This window comes from Scleropages formosus, chromosome 7, assembly GCF_900964775.1.
Source record: "Scleropages formosus chromosome 7, fSclFor1.1, whole genome shotgun sequence".
NCBI classification, from domain to species: Eukaryota; Metazoa; Chordata; class Actinopteri; order Osteoglossiformes; family Osteoglossidae; genus Scleropages; species Scleropages formosus.
In genome coordinates, this window is record NC_041812.1 from 4,892,775 (window position 1) to 4,915,944 (window position 23,170).

Sequence of the window (23,170 nt, forward strand, 5' to 3'; positions counted from 1 at the left end):
AAAGATGCCAAAACCAGCCAAGGAGCTCCTGCACTGGACAGGCTAGAGTCCAGGAAAAGTAATTCGCAGTTAGAAAAAGCTGCAACAAATCTACATGGGATAATGAGACCAAACACTGGAGTGGAAAAGTCAGGATTGCGGGTTTAAAAAGCGATTGTTTGGCTTAAAGTTTGAAAACTTTGCAACCTGATTGAAGAGCTTGGACAGCTCATTTCCAAGACTGTCCCTTAAATTTAGCTTAATCTTAAGTTTCTTTGACTGAGAAGGTCAACACGCTCTGGCCTGTCTCTTGTTAATGTGCACACAAATACTTTAAATAATTGGAAAACTTGTGACATGTTCAACTGGAGGAGAAATAAAACCTCATCATTTAAAGCTGATGGTTTATAGAGTTTGAAAAATGCTTTGCCAGTGAGATCTGTGTTGCCAGTGTTGACTTCCCTCAGCACAACAACCCTTGCATCTTCAGTATGGTAGGTCTTCTGTATCATTTGGTTCACTGATAATTCACCTATCTGTCTGTCTTCCCATAGATAAAAAATTTAAAAAAAAAACCAAAATACTGACATTCGCTTTTTCGAGGGATGGTCAAAAAATCATGAGTGCATCTAAAAGTAATCAAAAACATGCAACAACATCCGAGAGACCGTTGGAGTAGTTTGAACAACAGCACCTCAGCAAACATGACTGTCTTGGAGATTTTTTGTTTAGTTGTTTTCACTCATGTTCTCAGTTAAATTTTTGTTGTAGTGATTGCGTTTCCTCTTTACAAACATTTAATACAAGACCATGACCAAAACCCAAAGAGAACATGGAAACCTGTTGATGTAGAATACAGTACATTAACAATACAGTAGTCCCCTCTTATCTATGGGGGATATGTTCCAAGACTGCCAGCGGATGGCTGAAACCGCGGATAGTACTGTACCCTACATATACTCTATTTTTTTTTTTTTTTTTTTTAAAGGGTTACTTGGACACAAGCACTGCGATACCGCGACAGTCGTTTTGATAACCGATGATGCTACCAAGTGACTAACGGGCAAGTAGCGTATACAGTGTGGATGATTCATGTCCTGGGTGGGATGGCACGAGATTTCATCACACTACTCAGAATGGCGTTCAATTTCAAAATTTACGAATTGTTCGTTTCTAGAATTTTCCATTGAAAATTTTTGGACTGCGGTTGACTGTGGGTAACTGAAATCATGGAAAGCGAAACCACGGATAAGGGTGGACCACTGCACTATGGTTAAAGCTCAACAACCCATATCGTCACTGACCATGCGACTCGATAACAGCGTATGGCAATGACAGTACTATGCATGTAGTTGGAGCCGTTATTCAATGGATATATTATCCAGCCTGGTCTCAGAAACAAGTTACTATCCAGAAGAAAAGCATGTCTTGAATATTTCAAGCAGATCTATCCGGACTTTTGCCAATAAGGCTTTCAAAGGCCATTGGTGTTGCTAAGTCAACCTGTATACTTTGGTTGACCACTTTCTTTAACCTCATATTTAATAAACAAATACTCCACTTTTGGGTAAAAACACCAGCATTTGCTTTATTTGGGTTAAATTGTTTACGTCAAGCTTAGAGCTCTCCCAGCTCAGTAGTAATGTCTGGCCACTGGCCTCAGGTTACTTGTGTCCATTTCTTTATCCGTGTCAAAGTGAAGGAGCAGCCCATATGTCAGCGCATCGTCTGCTGTCAGGCTGCCAGGGGCGCCGCGGTAAATAATGTCCTGCTTTCTGCGGGGCTCCCGTTAAACAATCATGTTAGTGTCATGGACACAGTGGGCAAGGGAGAGGTCCCCCGACCCCCACTCCGACAAGTCCCCCACCTCCATCTCCCTCCCCATCCTCCTCCTGCCTGACTGGAGGAAAAAACTATTCTAATTAACTGCTGCTTTGCTCTTCTCCACCTCCGGCCCCTCCCTCGCCATGCTAAATCAACAGCAGGTGTGCTGGAATCACTGGCAGATGTTGCACAGTCTATTTCCAAACGTAGCTGCAATCAGTGGGTAAATCAGGGAAACCTCAGACTTGCTTCTTACTCATTCAAACCCTTATATTTTGCAGGGCACAGAAATGTGGGCTATGCGTATGTTCTTGATCTTATTCAATTTTACTCAGGTTGAGGGCTACAGAAGTCAGATTGGAGCACTTTACCAATTTCATGAGTAAACCATGCTCACATTTAGGGCTGGTTCTTAAGGATATTGTTACGAACCATTATTCAGATGACGCTCTTGTATAAGATGACTTATAATCTTAGGTTTGTACACTAAAAAATACTAAACTGCCCTCATATAGAGCTTGAATATTCTTGCTGTATCAATTCAGGATAAGTACTCTGATCAAGAAGACAACAGAAGCTGCACTTGAACTGCAAATCAATGGGACTAACTAGGCTACCCGATAATATCCGAGCCTAAAGCAAAGATAGGATATTAATGTGTTACAGAATATGCCAGCCTCCTGGTGAACTCTGGGTTTCAGCTGTAGAAGTTGCTCTCCATGATTCAGAAATGTACCTCAAGCACATGTTGAATGATGCTATATTCAGTACGGAATCTTTGAGCACTCACAAAACTATAGTAGCCCTTGGAACAACATTATGGTCCTACCCCTCCTTGAACATGAAAATAACTGGTGTGTAATGAAAAGTCAGTAGGTGGTCCTGTATTCAAACACACCGGTACTTTTCTTCATGATCATGCCGAAGAGGAGGCGTAGTGAAGCCACGACCATCCGTCACCCTTTTGTAATGACTCACCAGGAAGTGCCCACTTCTGAGGGACATCAGCCCTTGGTTTTTGAAGTCAGCAAAAGCCCCGATCAAAGGGAAACACGCTTGGCAGTAGACAAATCATTCCCAGTCGGCTGCGGTGTGTCTTGGACAGCAGCCGAGCATTAGGATCCAATTTCAGAAAAGAAAAAAAAAAAACAGTCCCACTCATGTAATTACATTTGCGGGCAGGTGTGATGTCCAGATTACCCATGTGCATGTGATTTAGACTGCTAAGAATAAGGAAAAAAGCTCCATGTCGGCCATTCTCCAGATGTTCCAGCGTTAACTAGTGTCAGAACTGTCTGGAAAGTTGATGAAAACCTGCTTAATGCTACCGACTGATATCAATCACAACCAAGTGTCGGTTTTCTTCACGCACATCTGCTGTGTGTGTACGTGTGTACACTCGAATACGCCTGCTTACATTAGATTTAACATGCAATTGGAGTATACCGAGCAGAGTTTGCCGGAAAGCGAGGGGAAACGGTGGCCCCACCACGGGGCCTCTCTGTAATCCTGGTTAGCGGAACAATAAAATAAACAGAGAGGAAATGAGCTTTTCAGAAAACAAACACGCTCCATCTGGATGTTCGTTGTGTCATTTCTCATGGACGTGTATTCGGAGCTGATTCGACTGCTCGAAATAAATACAATATCAAGCTAAATCTATGGTGGAAACAATCGCATTTGGAATGGAACTTCAGCACATCATGTAATTTCGGGATTTAATTCGGTTCAGTCTCAAAACAAGCTGATTCTCGGTGGTCAGGACAACAGAAATCAGGGTTTACTGCAAGATGAGCAATTAGAAAAAAAAAAAAAGAAAATTTGGAGGATTTTGGCATATTGAAATTCAGCAAACCTCTTGTAATGAAATGTCCACCTTAGCAGCGAGGGAGCCCTGTATGTTAATGAGTACCGGGGATCAGTTCAGTGAACCTGTATTTGTGCTGTGTCTTCACCTGCAGAGGATCCATTGCAGGTGGGAAAGGGGATCGCGCTCATCACCGTGATGGACATTAATGACAACGCCCCTGTCTTCGCCATAGACTACGAAACCTTCCTCTGTGAAGACGCCAAACCTGGACAGGTAATTTCAAAATATGCTGATGCTTTAGGACACTGCAGTTACACGTTTTCTGGCAGGGGGGTGGTGTTTTGTGTGAACGGATGGTTCGGTATTTACTAACCTCACGCTTACCTACTTCCGTGTTTAGTGAACAGTTTACAAGCGTTCAATCAACACAAAACCCAACTAATAAAAACAGCTGCATCCAGCAGTCTCTGTATCTGCATTAATGACAGCAAAATATGAAATAAAACTTCAGGTGATTCATCTTTAATCGCAAAATGGTACTAAGACTGCAGATGAATAAAAAATAAACTCGTATTGCAAACTGGGCACAGCATCCGGAGTTTGAGACTATGGAAATGGCCCAGTGGTGGTGTGCATTAACCATGGTGAGAGAGAGAAAGTCACAAATTCGGAGCGTCCCTATCGAGAGACATACACGACAAGGCTGTATAAGTAGCCGTAATGACGGAGACAGATAAATCGTCCTGTGAACAAGCACAAGCTATTTTGCTGGATGCCATTTCACACATGCTATGATGGCATGGCAAGATGCATCTAATTACTTAGGCGGAGGAATAGAAATAGTATAAAATTTGACGATGATTAACGACGTACTCTGAGTGTACCCTGCTGCACGACCTTATGCCGTAGCAATAGTCTCCGAACCAAAGCAACTGCATTAGTAAAATGGTTACTGATAATGGATGGATTGAACTATTGTAATTATTCAGTATTAAGTATTTATTATTACAGACACGCCTCTACTTACATGAATTCAATTTACGTAAATCCGGATTTCCGTTAAAAATTTCCAGCATACACATTGTTTACTTACAGTGCTGTTTTTTTACACAAAACATCTGAAATACGTTTAAGCGCAAGTCGACGCAGCCAGGCAAGGCGGGAAGCCGCAGCTTCCCAGTTCCCTCGTGTTTTGAGCCATGAACGCGTCTCCTTGCGTTAGTATAATGCTTTTTTTTTTTTTTTGCATATTTTTTACCCATTTCATTATTCGGAATGTCTGGTGGTAAACGTGTACTTGAAGGAAAACGAGAACCGTCTCGCAAGCATACAGCGATTGATTTGGAGATGAAATTGGAAATAATAAGGAAGTTTGAAGGTGGACAAAGATTATCGTCTATAGCGCGGGAACCAGGTTTAGCTGTATCGACTATAAATACGATAGCGAAGGATGCTGCACGTATAAATGAGCTGGTGGAAGGAACAGCTAGCATGAAAACAACAAAAACCAAGAAACATGAAGGTGCAATAACTGAGATGGAGAAATGATTAATGTTAAATATTGAATGGTGGGGGAGGAGGGGGAGGAGGGAGAATCCGACATTCGTAAATTTTTACTTGCATAAGGTGTTGAAGAGCGGTATATTTGCATAAGTCGAGGGGTGTCTATTTAGTAGTTATTCATTGAGCTAATGCCTCGTTCTTAAGCATCTTGCAAGTATTAAGTTTGTGTACTGAGCTATTTACTATGGTGTCCGTATTCACACGTGGGTATTTTTACTAAAGCAGTTCAGAGTAAGAACCTTCATCACGGGTATTACAGCAGGAGTGGGGATTTGAGATTTTTTATGAATGATGTTTTCATGGTTAGAAAATTTGCTTCACCTTTGTTACGCATCCGATTAATGACTTTACAAGTGTTTGTAGACTAACTTCACTTACACACCCACACACATTGCCAAATCAGTTAAAAGAAAGGAGTGTATGTTGTCAGCATCCGTATGTGTTTATTTTAATAATACATGATGCGTTGTCATCTTCAAAACCCAGAGTACATGTTCTTCGTTTTATTTAGAGGTTGCGCTCAAATTCCCTTCGCTGTTTACACTCTGCTTGCAATCTCTTGATGCGAGGGGGGATCTCATCTGTTGCCTATTTGTGATAAAGACTTCAAACTGTCCAATACGTCATCTTCATTTGTTCTTGTCAAGTCATTGTGCACAATCAGATGGGCTTTGTGTTTACAGGGAGGCGCACTCACCCCTCTGAGAGAGGAACATATCAGAATGACATCTGCATAGTGTTGGTCCATATCAACATCAGTATCCGTTTTAAATTCCAGATCTTAGCAGTTTGTAATTGTCTCTGACCAGTTCCCAGTTCTCAGGACGTTCCTGTTGGACAGTGGCTGCTTTTCACATACCAGTTAGTAGCAGTGACTGGAAGAGCAACATTTTGGCTCAAGCAACAAGTCCTTAAGGTGGTGGTCTTGCATCACTTTGTTCTGCCCCCTTCCCTGGGCAGAACCACAATGATAATGGTCACTGCTTCCAAACTACATTTAACATCATCAGGCTCTGTGCAACTTACCCTTCCATCAGGTCTCCTTTTCAGGGTAATCCAGCCTGGACCCTTAGCATCCTCTTCTACACTCAGATGGTTTTGACCTAACAGTGTAAACTTCAAACTGAGGTCTGCAAATCTGTTCTCTATTTTATATGAGTTTGTGCCTTTCCAAGATGATGTGCAGTTTAGGGTTCAGGATTTGAACTTTGACAAAGAATATGCATAGTAGGGCATTTCTATGAATGATTTATTTTACATATTCAGTACCTTATTGGTTAAAAGTGTGAGTACACCTGGGTAACCTGGGCCATGTCTGTACGGGATGAACTGGACAGAAGAGCAAATTCAAAACATCTCACAAGTGTTTATCCTAAACCTCTGCTGTAGAAAAGTCGGGGAGACGTGTCCCTGATCAAACTTGTTAATCTACTGCTTCGTAGATGAATCTCGTTTCCATCAAATGTCCTCAGAATTGTCACTGGATCTGTAAGCACCAAGCAGCTGTGTTTCTGCATCCTTGAATCAATGCAGCTGGGGAAAAAGAAACTTTCCCCGTGAATTTACCAAGAACCCATCTGCACATATCAGTCAGTTAGAGGTCTCTGGACAGTAGCAATCATGAGAAATAATAACATTACAAGCCAGTGACTTTGCTTTCCCTGACACTGATTAGAAAAGTGCACAGGTTTAATAACCTGTCATCGTTCACCCTTAATTAAGCCACTTGCAATGCCAGCCCCCGCCTTAAGAGACCGTGACTTTACGGATAATCACTGTCTCGGTCTTCCGCTGTTTTTATTGAATTCCTCCTGCAGTCCAAGGCTGTGCTCTGCGGTGGTTCAACACAGATGTAGCCATTACATAAATGAGTAGACCTCTGCCAAAACTCTTTGCCGGAATTCATCTCAACAGTATTTCTGCTGATAAGATTAGGTCTTGGGGGGGCTGTAGTGCGACACCCCACATTCCGACCTGCTCAAAGGAAAATTAACAATGTTTAAAACATACGAGTTTAATTTTTTGGGAATTTCCCTTTGCTCTCTGATTAAAAATTGTTTTTTTCCTGCAGCCAAAATTATGACAGTGGGAAGAGTGTCAGATGAAATTTGGAACACTGTTCCATGTATGGAGGGTTGAGAATCTACAGCACCAATGTACCGCTCTCCCGTTTCACTCTGTACTTTAGAGACAATGTAATTTTGAGATCTTTCATCGCTGCTCCTTTGTAGATGACTGAAGTGTACTAGTGTGGAACCCGAAGCCTCATTTATAAGGCAGTTGTACGCATGAATCTAATCTATAGATCTGACCTGTCAAAGAAGTCTAAGCCAACACTGAGATTTATAAAATACGTAAGCGATGTGAGAATGCACCTACATGAACATAACCTTCAAAGCATCCTTACAAACTACTCCTTGCAGCTATTCAACTGCATTTTGAGGTATTTGTGGGGGGATATTAGTCCTGTGTTTTGATATGTGGTTATATGCTCATAATGAGCTTTAGTTGTAAGTAAATTCTGCAAATCAAGCTCCCCTCTGACGGGGCATCAAGTATCCTCTGTGAATGCTCTTGATGTCCTCAGAAGACCCAGCTTAATCCTTTGTGGCACTAGGCTTAGTTCAGCTCCATGTAGGGTCTTTGAGCCCAGCCATGTGTAGCATGTGTGATCTCAGTACTGTTGGAAGGAAATGCCTCTTTCTTCATAGTCAAAGCAACCAGCTGCTAAGGACCTTCTCCAGGCCCACTACATTGTCCTCCTGTGGTTTCTTAGACAACAAACTGAAAACAAAATTTAATCCAAACGTGGCATGAAGGCAGGAACACTTGTGTTCGAGTTGAATTCTTTTCCACTTATGATGTAATGATACAAGCCACCAGTGAAGAGTCTTACCCACCGCTAAGACACGGTTGAGTAGTACAACCAGACATGACCTCAGTAGTGATGTCCTTTGATTCCTCCATAAAGAAAATCATTCTTGACTCTTCCAAGGATCTTCAAGCAAAGCAGAAGTGAAAACTGTACCAAATATGTACCGTCAAACGCTTTTGTCCTGCCCAAAGACCCTTGTGCTCCCAGACACTCCGCTCTCCTTGCAGAACTTAAGATTGCCTCGCTGTCTGATTCTAATTGGATAACAAGGGCAATTCCGTAAAACAAACAGCTTGATTGTGTCGCTGATTGAAAAGCTGTGAAGCAGTTGTAAGTGGTTTTAAAAACAATCCACTTCTCCCATCAGGGCTCTCATCTCTCAAAAAAATGGAAGGTAAAAAAAAAAAAAGGAGAGCTCGACTCCCTGAAAATACCATTGTGTGCATCTTGGTAATTAGGCAGAGCCTGTTTGGGCCCTCAAGCCATGGAGAATTGTATTTGTTTTTGTAAGTGTCACGATGCCCGCGGGCTCATCAAGAAAGACACGTTTCTTGCTTTTGAAATTAAAAACGGCACTAAAAAATCCCCAGAACATGTTGCACTGTGGGTTTTTTTTTTCCTGTTTTTTTCCTTTTTTTTTTTTTTTTGTCCCTCCCGGGGAGCCATCCTTCCCAGCTTTCAAAGGCTCTCTTTCATATTACAGGCCAAATTACTTTGCAGTCACACTGGAACCCGGTGGATTCAGGTGCCTCTCCGGTGTATGCTCTGAAATGGAAATTGCTATAAAAAATATATATCTAAGAATTTGGAGGGGTTTTTTTTCCCCCCTCTTGCCTCTCACTTCTCATCCCGTGTGATTACGGCTTCCTCTGATGTCTGTGACGACAGAAGCAGGTGAGCATTGTAAGTGGAGCGTGGCCCTGGTGAGAGGATCCCGGGCTCTATCGCTGAGAGGCAGGGATACGTAGACAACGGCGACACCCTTGTTTCCACTTCTCTTTTTTCCCCTTTGATATGCCACATGCGGAATAACGGACTTACAGATATTCAGCGCGATAATCAAACGAGTCGGTGTTTGCAAGGAAATGAAAGGCGGCGACGAAGGAGCATCGAGGTTACAGGCGCCTCTGGTTCAAGTTCCTGTGGGAGCCCTACCCATGTACCCATGAGAGAAGATGTTCAGCCTGAATACTCTCATTAAAAAAAATCCATTTTGTATAAACATGGTAAAATTACGGGCCGTTTAAGTCATAGCAGATGCTTTGGGTATGTATATAAGCAGCGGACCGGGAAGAGCGGTCCGGCACTCAAATCCTGTGCCTGCTTTGCGTGTACATTTACATTTCTTCATTTAGCTGACGATTCTTACTCACATTCCTAATTATTTTTTTTTACTAAACATTTACGTTACATGAGTAGCTGCGTGAAAGTTTATCCATTATTCACCAGTTACGTGTAGCTTTGCGGTGTCCGTTAATTTCCGACAGGCCCTCGCTCTATGGAACCACCTGAGCAGGTTGAAGGTCGGTCCAAGGGACAGCGGCAAAGTGTGTTCCCCGTGACGACGTTACCGTGGCGACAGCTCCGGGGTTACAGTGAGGCTCAGACAGACCGAGTGCATTGTTCACGTTCTGCAGGCCTTTGCTGCGCTCCTTAGTGATTCATCTGCATCGGAGGGACCCGCTTCTCCTAAATGAAGGGTTCTGCGAGTAAAAAAACTGGCACCGATAGAGCCTTGAACAGCGCCCGGCTGTTGAGAGAACTGTGAAAGAGAGACGCACGCTTTCCTCCTTTTGCCACCTCTTTTGCCAGCTACGCTTATGAAACAAGAATGATTGCCTTTTCTGTCTGCGCTATATGTTTGTTTATTTCTTCCCACGAATCGCAGAGCCATGTAGAGTCAAAGCTTCCGTGAGTCACAGACAGACTCAAGATGAAGGCTAAAAATAACTGCTCCGGTTGAATTTTCTTTGCTGGTCTGTTTGTTCCATGTGATGTCAGAGCGCCGGTCGCTACACTGTTTTACCGCCATCGACACCGCACTGTCTGCCACTGTTTGCCCCCGATGTTGCGCGATCGGGAGAGTTGTACCCATATGGCAATGTTTGGGCTCTTCCATACACGTGTTTGCTCAGCCCACAACATTATACAACTTTGGATTAGACTGCATCTCCCTCTTCCCTCTCTTTGTTCTCGCACGGAGTGGTGTGTAAACACAAAATCCCATTAAAGTTTTGATTTGTCTGCCTCTTCGGGTCTCCTTCTGACAGGCCCGGCGTGAACGACGAGGTTTATGGCTCGGTGTAATTCTCCCATCGCTCTGCCTCACGTAATGTCTGTTGGGAAATTAATCTCTGGAGAGCATCGGAGCTAATGAAACTGGAAAGCCCATCAGTGTTTCACTGAAGAATGCTGCCGTGCCTTACCGAGTGCTTGCTATAACTTAGATTTATATTCCACGCGAACTCCTAAACCATTAATGCCTTCCTTAAAATTAAAATGCAGAGAATGGTCAATTATAACAAGTGACTGATAATGATTTAGAATGACGTGCCTGTGTTTCACTGCGTTTTTTTCTGTCCAAAGCCATCCATTACATTACATAATTTAATGTATGGTGTAATTTTTTTAAATGTAATATGTACAGTATGGTATAATGCAATGTGTACTTTGTCTTCGGTATATCCTTGAGCAGAAGGTGAGCAAAATGAAGTGGGTGGGAGAACTGGTGACATACAGATATATTATTATTTTTGTAATAAATATATACATGTTTTTATTTGTAATTTTTTGTATTGTGTTTATGAATAAGGGATGTCTAAGCACAGTGTAAGGCTTTATGTCTAAATAATGGGGTTTATTATAGTTTGAGGTTTATTTGATATTGTTAGTTTAGCAGTTGTAGGGGGCACGGTGGTGCAGCGGGTTTGGCCGGGTCCTGCTCTCTGGTGGGTCTGAGGTTTGAGTCCTGCTTGGGGTGCCGTGTAACAGACTGGCGTCCTGCCCTGGGTGTGCCCCATTCACCCCCACCCCCATCAGCCTTGCGCCCTGTGTTGCCGGGTTAGGCTCCGTTTCGCTGCAACCCTGCATGGGACAAGCAGTTTCAGGCAGTGTGTGTGAGTTTAGCAGTTATGGGTGACTGTTGATGGAGCCTCCATGGATTAAGCTGTGACTAAAATGAACCTTTACAAAATTACTAAAAGTGAATCAAGAACTAGTTTTGTTGGCATATTTCCTTTTCTTGGACACTTTTATTGCAACGTATAATAAAAAAAAAAAATAAAAATCACACGACGGTGAAAGAAGTTTTCACACATACTGACACGCTGTAAAATTTTGGCTGCAGCAGAGCTGCTTCCATTCAGCAGAGAGAGTAATCAAATAACTGGGGAAGAAAACACTTTAATCGCTGAATCAAGTGGCTGAAAATGGTCCGTCCCCCACCGAGGGCCATGATGTCTCAGTAGTTGGAAGTGTTATGGAGCGAAATCCCCTTCCAAACAATTTCCGCACTCAGACGGCTCGACTCAAATCTGACTTCAGCCCACCGGGCCTCCGCTTCTGTCAGACTGCGCAACCTGCTGCGGGCTCCTGCTCCCATGGAGAGCGTGTGGCCCAGGTTTGAATAAGGCCGGCAGGCAGGTCTCTGCTGAGGTAGGCTTAGCCGCGGGGAAACCAAAGATTGTCGGTCTGAGGCAAATAGGATACCCTCGCAAACGTTTTTTTATTTTTTTATTTATTTCTCTATCTATCTATCTTAAACCGGTTTCATAGCATATTTTGAAGGGAACGTGCATACTCGGGTGGACCAACTGGGTTCTTCGATGCCACGTCGGCTCTCGGCATACAGTTATTTCTCAGTGTTTGCGAAGGGAGATTCTATAGCGTTACTCCTCAATGACTTTTTTCCCTCCAGTTTTCCCTCCATTTTATCCCCCCTTTCCAAATTGCACCGAAAACACAAAAAAAAAAAAAAAAACTATAAAAATGCATTCCACTAGTTTTCAGACATATTCTTCAAATCTTCTGGAACATTCCTGACTTCCTGGAACGTTTCTTTAACGTTCCATCCCGCTCCCGCGCCACACGTGTAAATTTTCGTCAGCGTGGTATCGTTTGCTAAGCAGCTCCCATAATAGTGGAAGGAAGGAAAAGAAATGGCCATATTGGTCCTATAAACAAAATAAATCCTCCTTATTATTCATATAAGATTTAAAGATTTTCATAGGGAGAGGCTAAAAAAGAGTATTCTAGAATCTCTTCCATTTCCTTGCCAAATAATCACTTACTGTAAGTGCAAGGGATAAAACCACTGCTGAATAAATAAATGAAATACAAAATAAATCTCCGTAACCACAAGGTCATATTTCTGCCTCTCATGAAAATATAGATTGGATAAGTCGGTTTACTGCTGCCTCGCCCACTCGCGCCGACTCCCCGCTAAGAGAGATTTTATGGCAGATTGAGTTTGTGCTGAGTCCAACGCAGGAGAGACAGCTTTTGCGCTGAGCGTTTAACCCAGCCAGCGCCCAGAGATTAGGCCACCGGGGCGTGCGCCTGGGGAATCTTCTTAGACCACCACCTGATGGCTCATTCGATAATGATCTTTCTTCTTACGCGCAGGTGTTTTATTTACCGGATTTTCTTTGAAACCCGGCGTGCGGCAGAGGGCCTTCCTCGAACCTCATGCCCGTGCGAGTTGGAATCGGTTGTTAGTCGACAATGGCAAATCCAGTTATCTCCCTAGCCATCAACAAAGGAGATCGGGGATAAGATGAGATGGAAGGAGGGTGGCGTTCGTGTTTTTTCGTTCGATTCCATTTACATATCGACGCCTCGGGCAGAGGCTGTTATAACAAGCCATTAAGATGCGATAGCAGATATTAATAGGAGTTTTCGTCCGTCTCTCGGCATGCGTCTGTCTCTCTAATGCGCTGATCCAGAGACGCAATGGGGAAAATGGGGGTAACCCATCGGCACCAGTTAAACCCAACACTGCTGCGTTCCTCATTCCAGATAGTTCTTGCATTCAATCATTTATCTGACACTTTTCTCCAAAGCAGCTTACAATGTTGAATTTCATACAACTATTTACCTATTCGTACAGCTGGGTAGTTTTACTGGAGCAGGTTAGGGTAAGTACCTTGCTCAAGGGTATTAGATTACAAGAGTAGCGGGGTGGCACAGTGGCACAGCGAGTAGCGCTGCTGTCTCACACCTCCTGAGTAGTGTGCGAGGATGTGGGTTTGATTCCCACTCAGTCTGTGTGGAGTTTGCATGTTCTCCCTCTGTCTGTGTGGGCTTCCTCCAGGTGTTCTGGTTTCCTCCCACACTCCAGAGACATTCTGTTCAGGTTCACCTGTAGTGTCTGAGTGTGTTTTACTGATGTACAGATGAGTGACCCAGTGTAAGTAGTATATCTAGCAGTGTAAGTCACCGCGGTGAATAAGGTGTGTAGGCTCATAACACTACTTGGAGTTCAGGAAGGTGTTTTGGAGCATTTGCTAAATAAATGTAGATGGAGTTGGGATTTGAAGCTGTTGATCATGTTGCACTCCCACTATAGCCTTGTATGGCTTGATGGTTGGGTAGAGTCTGTGTGTTTGTTTTGGAGGCGGGTGAGAAGAGTCAAGTAATCCTCCTGTCCCTCCGTCAGGTGATCCAGACCATCAGCGCCGTGGACCCGGATGAGCCACCCAGTGGTCACAGGTTCTTCTTCGCTCTCACCCCAGAGGCAGCCAGTAATCTCAACTTCACCCTCAGAGACAACAAAGGTGGGTTTTCATACTTTATAGACTGAAACCTTCCTATTACAGGATATAACAGCGAAGAGGCCATCCTGAAACGCCAGCGGCTGGTTACACAACAAGTTTCAATCTACCCGGCTGGATCAAATAATACCTATTGAAACTGACGATTATTAAGTCAAGGTCCATCGCATCACAAATTTATTGCCCATGTTCAAAAATCACAGTTACATCCTCTCTGTTGCTTGACTCATACCTCAGTCTATGTTTCTAAAAGTAATAAAAACTAACTCGGACTCATACTGTAGTTTCGACCGTCTGCGGAGGAGGGAGCGTGAAGCGAGAGGCACGACGCAGTTGCTTGCGCCGGCTATCCATCGGCTCGGAGCCGAGCGGCACGAACAGGCTGTTCAAAAAGCCGGTCCCGTTCGGGGCCCGTGTCATTAACATTCCCGGTCAATAGCGCTCGGCGCTGGGGAAATTCTACGGTTCAGCCAAAACAGAGAGAGAGCGTTCAGCATTCGATTTCAAATAGTTCACACAACTTTGTTTCTAAAAAAAAGAAAGAATAAATAAACTATTGAAAATTTACCAAAAAAAAAAAAAATTCTAGATTAAAATTACTCATCTGAAAGAGTGTGCGAAGGAGAGGGCAGTCTGATGAGCAGTGACTGGACGGTAAAGATTTGAGCAGAATGGGGGTGTGGTCACCTGGATACTCGTATGAATTATGAAGATGGTGCCGGAGTTGGTCGACCTGGGGAGCAGAGAGTGAGGCTGTAGAGGTGACCTCTACCTGGCTAGTTTGTACTGATGCACTTACCGATGCAGCAAATACATCATAGGGTCTGGACTCGTGTGCTTCCCTACAAAGTACAGCGTGAACCTGCCTTCTTATCAAACTTTGCACTTTTTCCTTGAATAGAATAGCAAAAAAATCTTATTTTTCACAAAAGACTTCCGTAAACCTAAAAATAAGTCCAAAGAAGCATGCAGGTAAATCAGCAAGAATTGTTTTCATGTGAATAATTCTTCATTATAATCACTGTTTGTTTTTTTGGTACATTTTCAGTTAAGATTTTGAAATAAAACTACTGCTTAAATTATACAAAAATGGGAAATTACGAATTATAGCATACCCCATGTTGGCAATCGCTAACATATGTCTGTTACACTTTCATCCATCTCAAGTATTGAAGTATATTCAGTAATACTGTGGTGTATAATATGGTGTATCCTGTGCATCAGATATGAACTGTGTGTATAAACCTTTTTTCCTGTTTTCCTGAATGTGGTGACATAAACCTAAAATCATACCGGTGTATGTCTGAAACACACAGTTGTACAGGTGGTCCCCGATTTCAGATGGGGTTACGTTCCGCGAAACCATCATAAGTCGAAAATGCATTAAATACACCTGATACGCACCTCTGCGTGGCAGACTGGGAGATGCGGATCGCTGCCGCTGCCCAGCATCGCGAGAGAGTATCGCACCGCATAGCCTTTCGCTTGCCCAAGAAAAATACACACGCATCATCTGAACCGCTTGTCCCATACGGGGTCGCGGGAAGCCGGAGCCTAACCCGGCAACACAGGGCGTAAGGCCGGAGGGGGAGGGGACGCACCCAGGACGGGACGCCAGTCCGTCGCAAGGCACCCCAAGCGGGACTCGAACCCCAGCCCCACCGGAGAGCAGGACCCGGTCCAACCCACCACACCCCCTACCCAAGAAAAATATCAAAATTCAAAATTTGAAGTACGGTTTGTACTGAATGACCATCGCCAGCTCACCATCATAAAGTCGAAAAAACCATAAGTCGAACCATCGTAAATCGAGGATCACCTGTATAGTCCTAACCCACTCCGTTCATCTCCGCTGCCCTGCGCATCGCCAGACAACACGGCCTCCGTCTTGACAAAACGCGGGGGCTTCCGGCGCCGGGAGCAGTCGCTCTACTGGCTGCCCATCCTGATCGGGGACAGCGGGACGCCATCTCTAAGCAGCACCAACACCCTGTCGATCCGCGTGTGCGACTGCGACCCGGACGGCATGGCCCAGTCCTGCAGCGCGGAGGCCTACATGCTGCCGGCGGGGTTGAGCACCGGCGCCCTGGTCGCCATCCTGGCCTGTGTCCTCACGCTGCTAGGTGAGTTTCTGCCACAAGGGGCGCCGTGCCCTCAGAATCCAAGCCGCGGTAATCCTGATTGTTTCATTTGTTGACTCGTGAGCAGAGCGGCCGACGAGTGGCTCTGGCTGGGTACCGCGCGTTCCGACGACTGATTCGTACGTCTGGCTGATTAGCCGCAGTCCTCGAGTGCCGCTGGCTAAATACCTCATTGTGTTTTTGCATGAGCGACTGATTGATTGATTGATTACTTGATTATTTAATTGACAGTCTGCTGTGCTGTTTTTACGGGCGTCTCGACCTTAAAGTGCTTTTGTACATAGCGATGATATTTCCGATTAGCCCGAAACCTGTGTCGCATTCCATATGTACCGAACAAATATATATGCGATAGTGTGTAATATTTTTTGATGGAAATTAAGCTCCGGATTTTAATATACATTTGTGTTAAATTACTTCTTTATGATTATTCTGTTCCCCGCTTTTAATCTCGTACATTTACTTGGAAAAACACTTTTGTTCATTTTCTTATGTTGATCGAAGAAATTCAGAACAGTTAAGCCTTTGGCCTATTAATTGAACAGTTTATTTGTTTATTTCATACAGACATTACATTTGTAATTTCCTTTATTTTTCATTATCTCAGTTCTCCACAGAACAAATTCATATTTTAAGCCTCCTGGTGTAAGACATCTACTGATCGACTGTATTTCACTGATGGCTCGGCTGATACATCGATGATCATCTCTTTTAACGGTTCTCAGTTCTACTCTCTGTCACCTCCACCCCCCCCCCCCCCAGCATGCAGTTTTTAGTTCCATCTGACATGTTAATTAAGTTGTCTTGATTGAGTCGTTCACTGAATTAATTGCACAATTCAAATCACGTTAAATGGAAAGCAATAATCCAGGAGTTGCCGAGTAGCTCTCAGTCACCTTAAACCTCGAAAATACTAGCAAACTGTTTTGTGTCTGTTTGCGATAATAAAATATGTCCCCTATATTATTTTATCATTTGTGGAACTTTGAATAAATTAGTACTTCAAGAAATGCTTTCTTTTTCAAATTATATAATTGTTCAAAGCAATGGTGTAATTATTAATTGCGTTAATTCAAATCGCACAGATCGTTCACATTTGCATACATTTATTCGTTTAGCAGACGCTTTTCTCCAAAGCGACACACATCTCAGAGAAATACAATTTGTGCATTACATTAGCAGAAAGGGAGAGAGTTGCAGATGTGTGATTCTTAAGTAGTTTGTCTCCTTTCATTATATGCATCGATGTTCATCGTACAAGTAGATGCATAAAACTCAGAGTTGATTATTTCTGACCACCTGTCAACAATTTTTTTTTAAGGTACACAAACATTTACGCACAACACTTGAGTAGCGTGGTGCGGTGGGTTTGGGCAGGGCCTTCTCTCCAGTGGGTCTGGGGTTCTAGTCCCATTTGGGGTGCCTTGCGATGGACTGGCGTCCCGTCCTGGGTGCGTCCCCTCCCCCCTCCAGCCTTGCACCCTGTGTTGCTGGGTTAGGCTCCGGCTTGCTGCGACCCCTACTTGGAACAAACGGCTTCGGACCGTGCGCGTGTGTATTTGAGTAGCAGCTTTGTAAAGGCTTATCAGGGCATAATCATAAAGTTATGGTGCATGAACATATACACCTTACATGAGCCTGAGAGCGATATTTACTTTCCAAGACTGGAGTATTCAGCAACTAATGCAAACTACTGTGAGTTCTCTCATAGTGAGTTTCATTGTATCATTCATTCTGGAAACAGCTCAATCAGGCTAATTGATTATATGAGATTGGTTTGAAGTAAAACCGGGGAACGTGGAGTGTTGTCAAGGACTGGAAGCGGCAAGGACTAGCGTGTTCATTTACGCCGGGGGATCTGTCAGTACTCTGTCGTTGGCGTAGGCGGGCATTTCCAAATTGCGGTGCTGGGAAATGCATTTGTTTGTATTTATCGTGGAGCTGAGAAAAATACGCATCTCTCACTTTTCGCTTAGCGTAACACATTTGCACAGTCACACCCAGGTTGTTTCATGAAACACCTCTTTAAATATCTCGCTCCCATTCCTCTGGTAGGTACCAGCTGACTCACAGCCACTTGGCAAGTGTATCTCCGGAACCCAGGAGCCCACCCTCCTCCCAGAACCCGCCTCGAACCTTTATTCTCCCCTCGGCTCTTTCTGGCACACTGCTCCCACACCTAACCTATTCCTAAAAAGTCCCCACGTCAACCCATGGAGTGAACCTCCGATTGGTCCGCACCGTTAAGTGGGCAAAGTGGGAGTCACCACATTTTCTGATGAGCTCATAAAACAGCAAAATGTGTTGAATTACAGTGTGAGAGAGCGCTGTATAGAGCCAGTCATTTACTTTTTTTCTTTTGATGATTTCTCCATCTTTTTTTTCCGCAACTCCACAGCGGTAACTGGTTCTTTTACATTCAACTACCGCTATTCATGAAAGGACAAATATCAGTACGAAGGGTTATGACCCAATGATACACTGCCATGATATGGTTCTAAGCATGTAATGGCAATAGGTGGACTTACATCTCCATAAATACAGAAGCAATAAACACAAAGAGGCAACAATCCGCTATTTAAAGGGTCTGTCAGTTTAAAATGAAAGAAGCTTTTTTATAAGAATAGGTGGCACAGCAAGTAGCGCTGCTGACTCACAGCGGCTTGGGGGTGAGAGAGGGCATGGGTTCAATTCCCTTTCAGTCTGTGTTTCATGTTCTCCCCACGTCTGTGTGGGTTTCCTCTGGGTGCTCTGGTTTCCTCCCACACTCCAAAAACATGCTCACCCATAGTGTGTGTGTTCAGCTGATGTATGGATGAGTGACCCATTGTAAGTACTGTATCTAGCAGTGTAAGTCACCACGGTGAATATAGGGTGTGTGGGCTGATAACACTACATAGAGTTCATCGGAAGTCGCTTTGGAGAAAAGTATCTGCTAAATAAATAAATTTAAATGTAGGAAAACCAAAAAAAGAACTAAATAAAACACGCAATTCCAACTTAAGAAACACAATCGGAAACACTATACAAAAAACACAGCGCATCTGTTGTCTTCCCTTTGTAAACCCAAATTCTCATGAAAAAGAAGTTTTAATTAGCACAAAGTGGCTTCACCTGGTACTTGTTTCCTCTTATCATGCTTCTCCAGGCATTGCTTTCATCTTGGCATAAGGGGGTGTGGCCTGTGCTCGAAACTCCCGCAAATTCTGACTATGCTCCTTGTATGGTCTATGCCCTTTGATGAGATGATGAATTTATTTATTTAAAAAATATGGAAAGTGTTTTAATACACATTTAAACAGGATGGTTAGGTGACGTCAGTGTAAAACGTGACGGAGCGAAGAGCCTCGGTCGCATTTCAGTAGTTTCAGTCCATCCGATTGTCCCAGCGAACCACTGCGCCGCGGCTCCCGCTCTGAGGGTCCCTGGTCCGTGATCCACACCGTCTTTTCAGGGGAAATTCTTGGCTTCGACTCAAGGCTATATTTATAACTCCCAGGTTCCCCCCCTCCCTTCAGTGGGATTAGACCTCAGCGCTAACAAATCGCTCAGTTATTTTAGGCCCATTAAATCCTGCCTCGGGGGTCAGTCCTGTTCCACCGTGGCAGACGACCGCAGCGGCTACGGCAGAGTCTGGACGACGGCTGTGCTACATCGTTTTAATAAGGAATTAACGGTCGGCATGCGCCTCCCCCCCCCCCCCGTCAGCGATTCCCAGAGACAAACACACACATTCACAGGTACACAAATCAGTGACTGACCAGTCCATCTTGTGCCCCTTGACTCTATGTCTCATTCCCTTGTGTTTTCTTTTCGGAGGCATAATTGGGCCTTGACCTCCCCCTCGACACCAAACCCCGACACTCTCCGCCGGGTCTTCTCCTCCCCTGTAATTGATGGACAGACTCGTTACCTGTTGGGGTCAGGAATTGGCATAACGAAGAGTCCGCGACGGGCTGCGGAGCAATCGAAAGAATTTAGAGAGTGCGTCTCATTTCCTGACAGCTGCAACACAAATGGCTGTCACCGCGGGACCCGCGGAGGGCTGCAGGTGAGCGGACAGCGGCCCAAAGCGCAGCCCGATTAATGGACTCGCGCCGGGTGCGTCGAACGCGAACGGACGCGCCTAAATGCTGAGACTTGTCGGCTCACGCGTCGTTTGCCTTTTCCGTTGCCACCGAAACTTGTTTGCCATTTTTTTAATGCACACATTAACAATCATATTAAATGTCACGAATACTTTTGGACCCCCGCTGCCTCTTATGTAACGCTAAGCCTGCTGCATCGAACCGACGGAAGCTACCGCAGACGGCGCTCGGATTGCCCAAAATAAATCAGGGTGAATTCGGACGCTTCGTTCGGACGTTCCTAGCTTTCAGTGCATTAACCACTTCTCAACACCGGTGCCTTCGACACCTCAGCCAGTTTTATGCTCCTCTGTCTGAGTCCTTCATCCGGCGTGACGTGTAATGTAATTATAACAGTCTGCGAGCCAGGCCTGTTGCCGTATTTCCTCTCGAGTGCACCTGAGGTTCGAGACACGTGACTCGGCGCGCCGGGCGCTTTCGCCTGAAGATCTACACAACAGGCCGTGACAAGCGCAGTTCCCCTCAGCTCTTCCGCGGCAGGCTAAAAAAAAAAATCAGGAATATGGTCTTAAAAATGTTTGTTGCTTCCAGAAATAACGCGCGCACACAGATAAAACGTTAAATCGCTGCGCTGTTACCTTAACAAAAAGGACTGAAATCAGTAATGGAACGATAGTAAACGGAATAGAATTTCCGTTGTTCTTTGTTAGTATTGTTATAAATATTTTAGAGTAAAGAAGAGCATCAGCAGATGAAATGGAAACATATTATGATTGCGTCTACATATGTGTAAAAGCATTACGAAGCACATTCGGTAATTATCTCTATATGGCTGCCTTGGCAGACAAGCGGAGGCATCGAAGGAGATGCCCACACCAGCATGCGAACGCCACATGGTGTGCTTCGATTAAAGCCTCAACACTCTGTGCTCATGTGTCTCTTTTTGGGCAGGAAGCTGTCAGTTGGCGAAGCGTCACTATTAAAAAGCTCAGGGTTGGGGTACTTGTGACCTGCTTGGTCAAGTAATGAGGTGAACATGAGGATCATCTGCAACCAAAAAGGTTTATTTTTTAGAAAATATCCCAACGGTAACTAAAGACGAACTTGACTTGCACTAGCAAATAACACCAGTCTTAACAGAAATGTTCCTTTTTACTTTCCACTGCTTAACTGAAGCAGCTACATATGATACAATAGGCTCCGCCCTCAGCCATTCCAGTGGTCAGTTAACATTAACACATATTTTAAAGTGACAAAATAATAATCTATTCATAACATTTCACAGGCACGGCATTTCATACATCTGCCACTTAGTTCAGGTAACAAGCAATGTATCCATTTCTACCATCTGTTTTCAAATGGACTCTACTTACTAGTATTTAAAGAACTCCAACTCCCATAATTCTCCTTTTGCCATCTTGGCTGTAGGCTCCATTTTACCCAAGCCAAGCATCAGGTTGTTTGTCACTTTAAAAACACATTTCCCGCCCTTTCCACGGCTACAATATTGCGTAACATAATAGTATTACATGGTTTCTGTACCGTTCTCCGTACTTTTACATATTCTTCTAAGCGACATAACCTTTTATCCACGAGTGGCAGCAGAGTGATATAATTTGGGGGAGGAGCTTAAAAGTGCTCATTCCGTTAAAGATGCCAATTAACAGTTTTCTTGCAAGTTCGGTTACATCAGAGATCGAAGTCAGCGTCGTTTGTCTGTTAGCATCCGGGCCTTCTGAATTGCCGTGGTTTTTCATCCTGGTTTTTGAATGTGGGGGAATGGGACGAAGGGGGGGGGTGGTGGCAGCAGCAGGGGGTAATCCAGACAGCGCCGGGTACCCTTTAACGATGTTCACGGGACGGAGGCGCCGCAAAGTGTTCCGCTTGTTTAGCATCGATCGCGCGTGATGGATTGTTTTCACAATTCAATTACGGCAAATTGTAGATAATGTTAAATTGATCCATTTTTTCCCCCTGTACATCCATCTTGTTTCAAAGCGCTGCGCTGTTGCCTAATCAAGCCTTTATTCGGGTGCCCGCCGCACGCCCGCTTTAATAGAGTTTAAAAGGCGAATTATGGGAGTTGATACGACCTTTCTGCTGCGTCGCTCCAAATGCAGAAGGACGTAGTATTTGCTTTTTTTTTTAAATTTAAAAAAAAAAAAAAAAAAAAAAAAAAAACATTTTAAGAGGCTGTGTTTGTTGGTCTTTTTTCAGTTCCGACTGCAAATACCTTCCATGCACAGGTCTAAAGTAGCAGCTTGTATTACTGTGACTCACAGACGGGGGTAGAAAAACAACACGTGAAATGTCTCAAAGACAAACGTTTGAAAAACATGAAAACGTTAAATATGGAGGGGAAAAATTTCTTTTTTAGGGCGGCCGTCTTCAATGAAAATGCTTATTTCAAAGGGGCACGACCGACAGGAGCCGTGGATCACGGTACAAAGCTCACGGTACAAGTTTGGATTTCACACCTGTGCCCCAGCGCTCTCCTACCTGCACCTCTCTATCATTTGCCTTTTGATTATGTGTTTGGGCATGTGGGCCCCCGCATCCCTTCTCACCCCCCCAAGCCAAACATCCCCACCCCCCTGCTCTCAGCTTGTCTGGCCTGGAGACTGCACACCCAGCGGAGGCAAGAAGTATGGGTCTGCAGAGCAATATTTCACCCCGCGTGGCAGCGCTGAGCGCTGATGGATGGATCATTAGATGTTTGCCTAGTCGCCCCAGCACAGGAAAGTTATTTCCAGCCTGAATTTTTCTGACGGGGTTCGGGGGGAGAGGCTGTGATGTGTGGGGTGGGGTTTGGGAGAAAGCTGTTGGTTTTGCACTTCCTCTCATTCTGCCCCTGTTCTAAGGAGCATTGTGTGTGCCGATGTGCGTGTCGATGTGTGTCGTTGGGGTGGGGGGTGGAGGATGGGGACGGGGACCGCAATTCAGACACATGTTTGTACTATATAGTCCTGTTTTCCCTTTGTTTTCCTTTTTTCTGTCTTCTTTCCATGTGGGTTTCCTCCGAGCGCTCTGGTTTCCTCTCACAGCCCAAAGGCGTGTGTTTCAGACAGATCGGTGACCCCGAGTGCCCTTCGCGTGTGCGTGCGCGAGAGAATGAGCGA

The 23,170-nt window shown here is 44.4% G+C and overlaps 1 protein-coding gene across 1 annotated transcript in view; it reads left to right on the forward strand.

Moving 5' to 3' along the window:
• cdh7a (cadherin 7a) overlaps window positions 1–23,170 on the forward strand; it is an 86,153-nt gene that overhangs the window by 58,396 nt on the left and 4,587 nt on the right. The window contains exons 9-11 of the mRNA XM_029253486.1: window positions 3,765–3,886; window positions 13,708–13,825; window positions 15,694–15,945. Coding sequence (XP_029109319.1) covers window positions 3,765–3,886; window positions 13,708–13,825; window positions 15,694–15,945 — 492 coding nt within the window. The remainder of the gene's footprint in view (window positions 1–3,764; window positions 3,887–13,707; window positions 13,826–15,693; window positions 15,946–23,170) is intronic.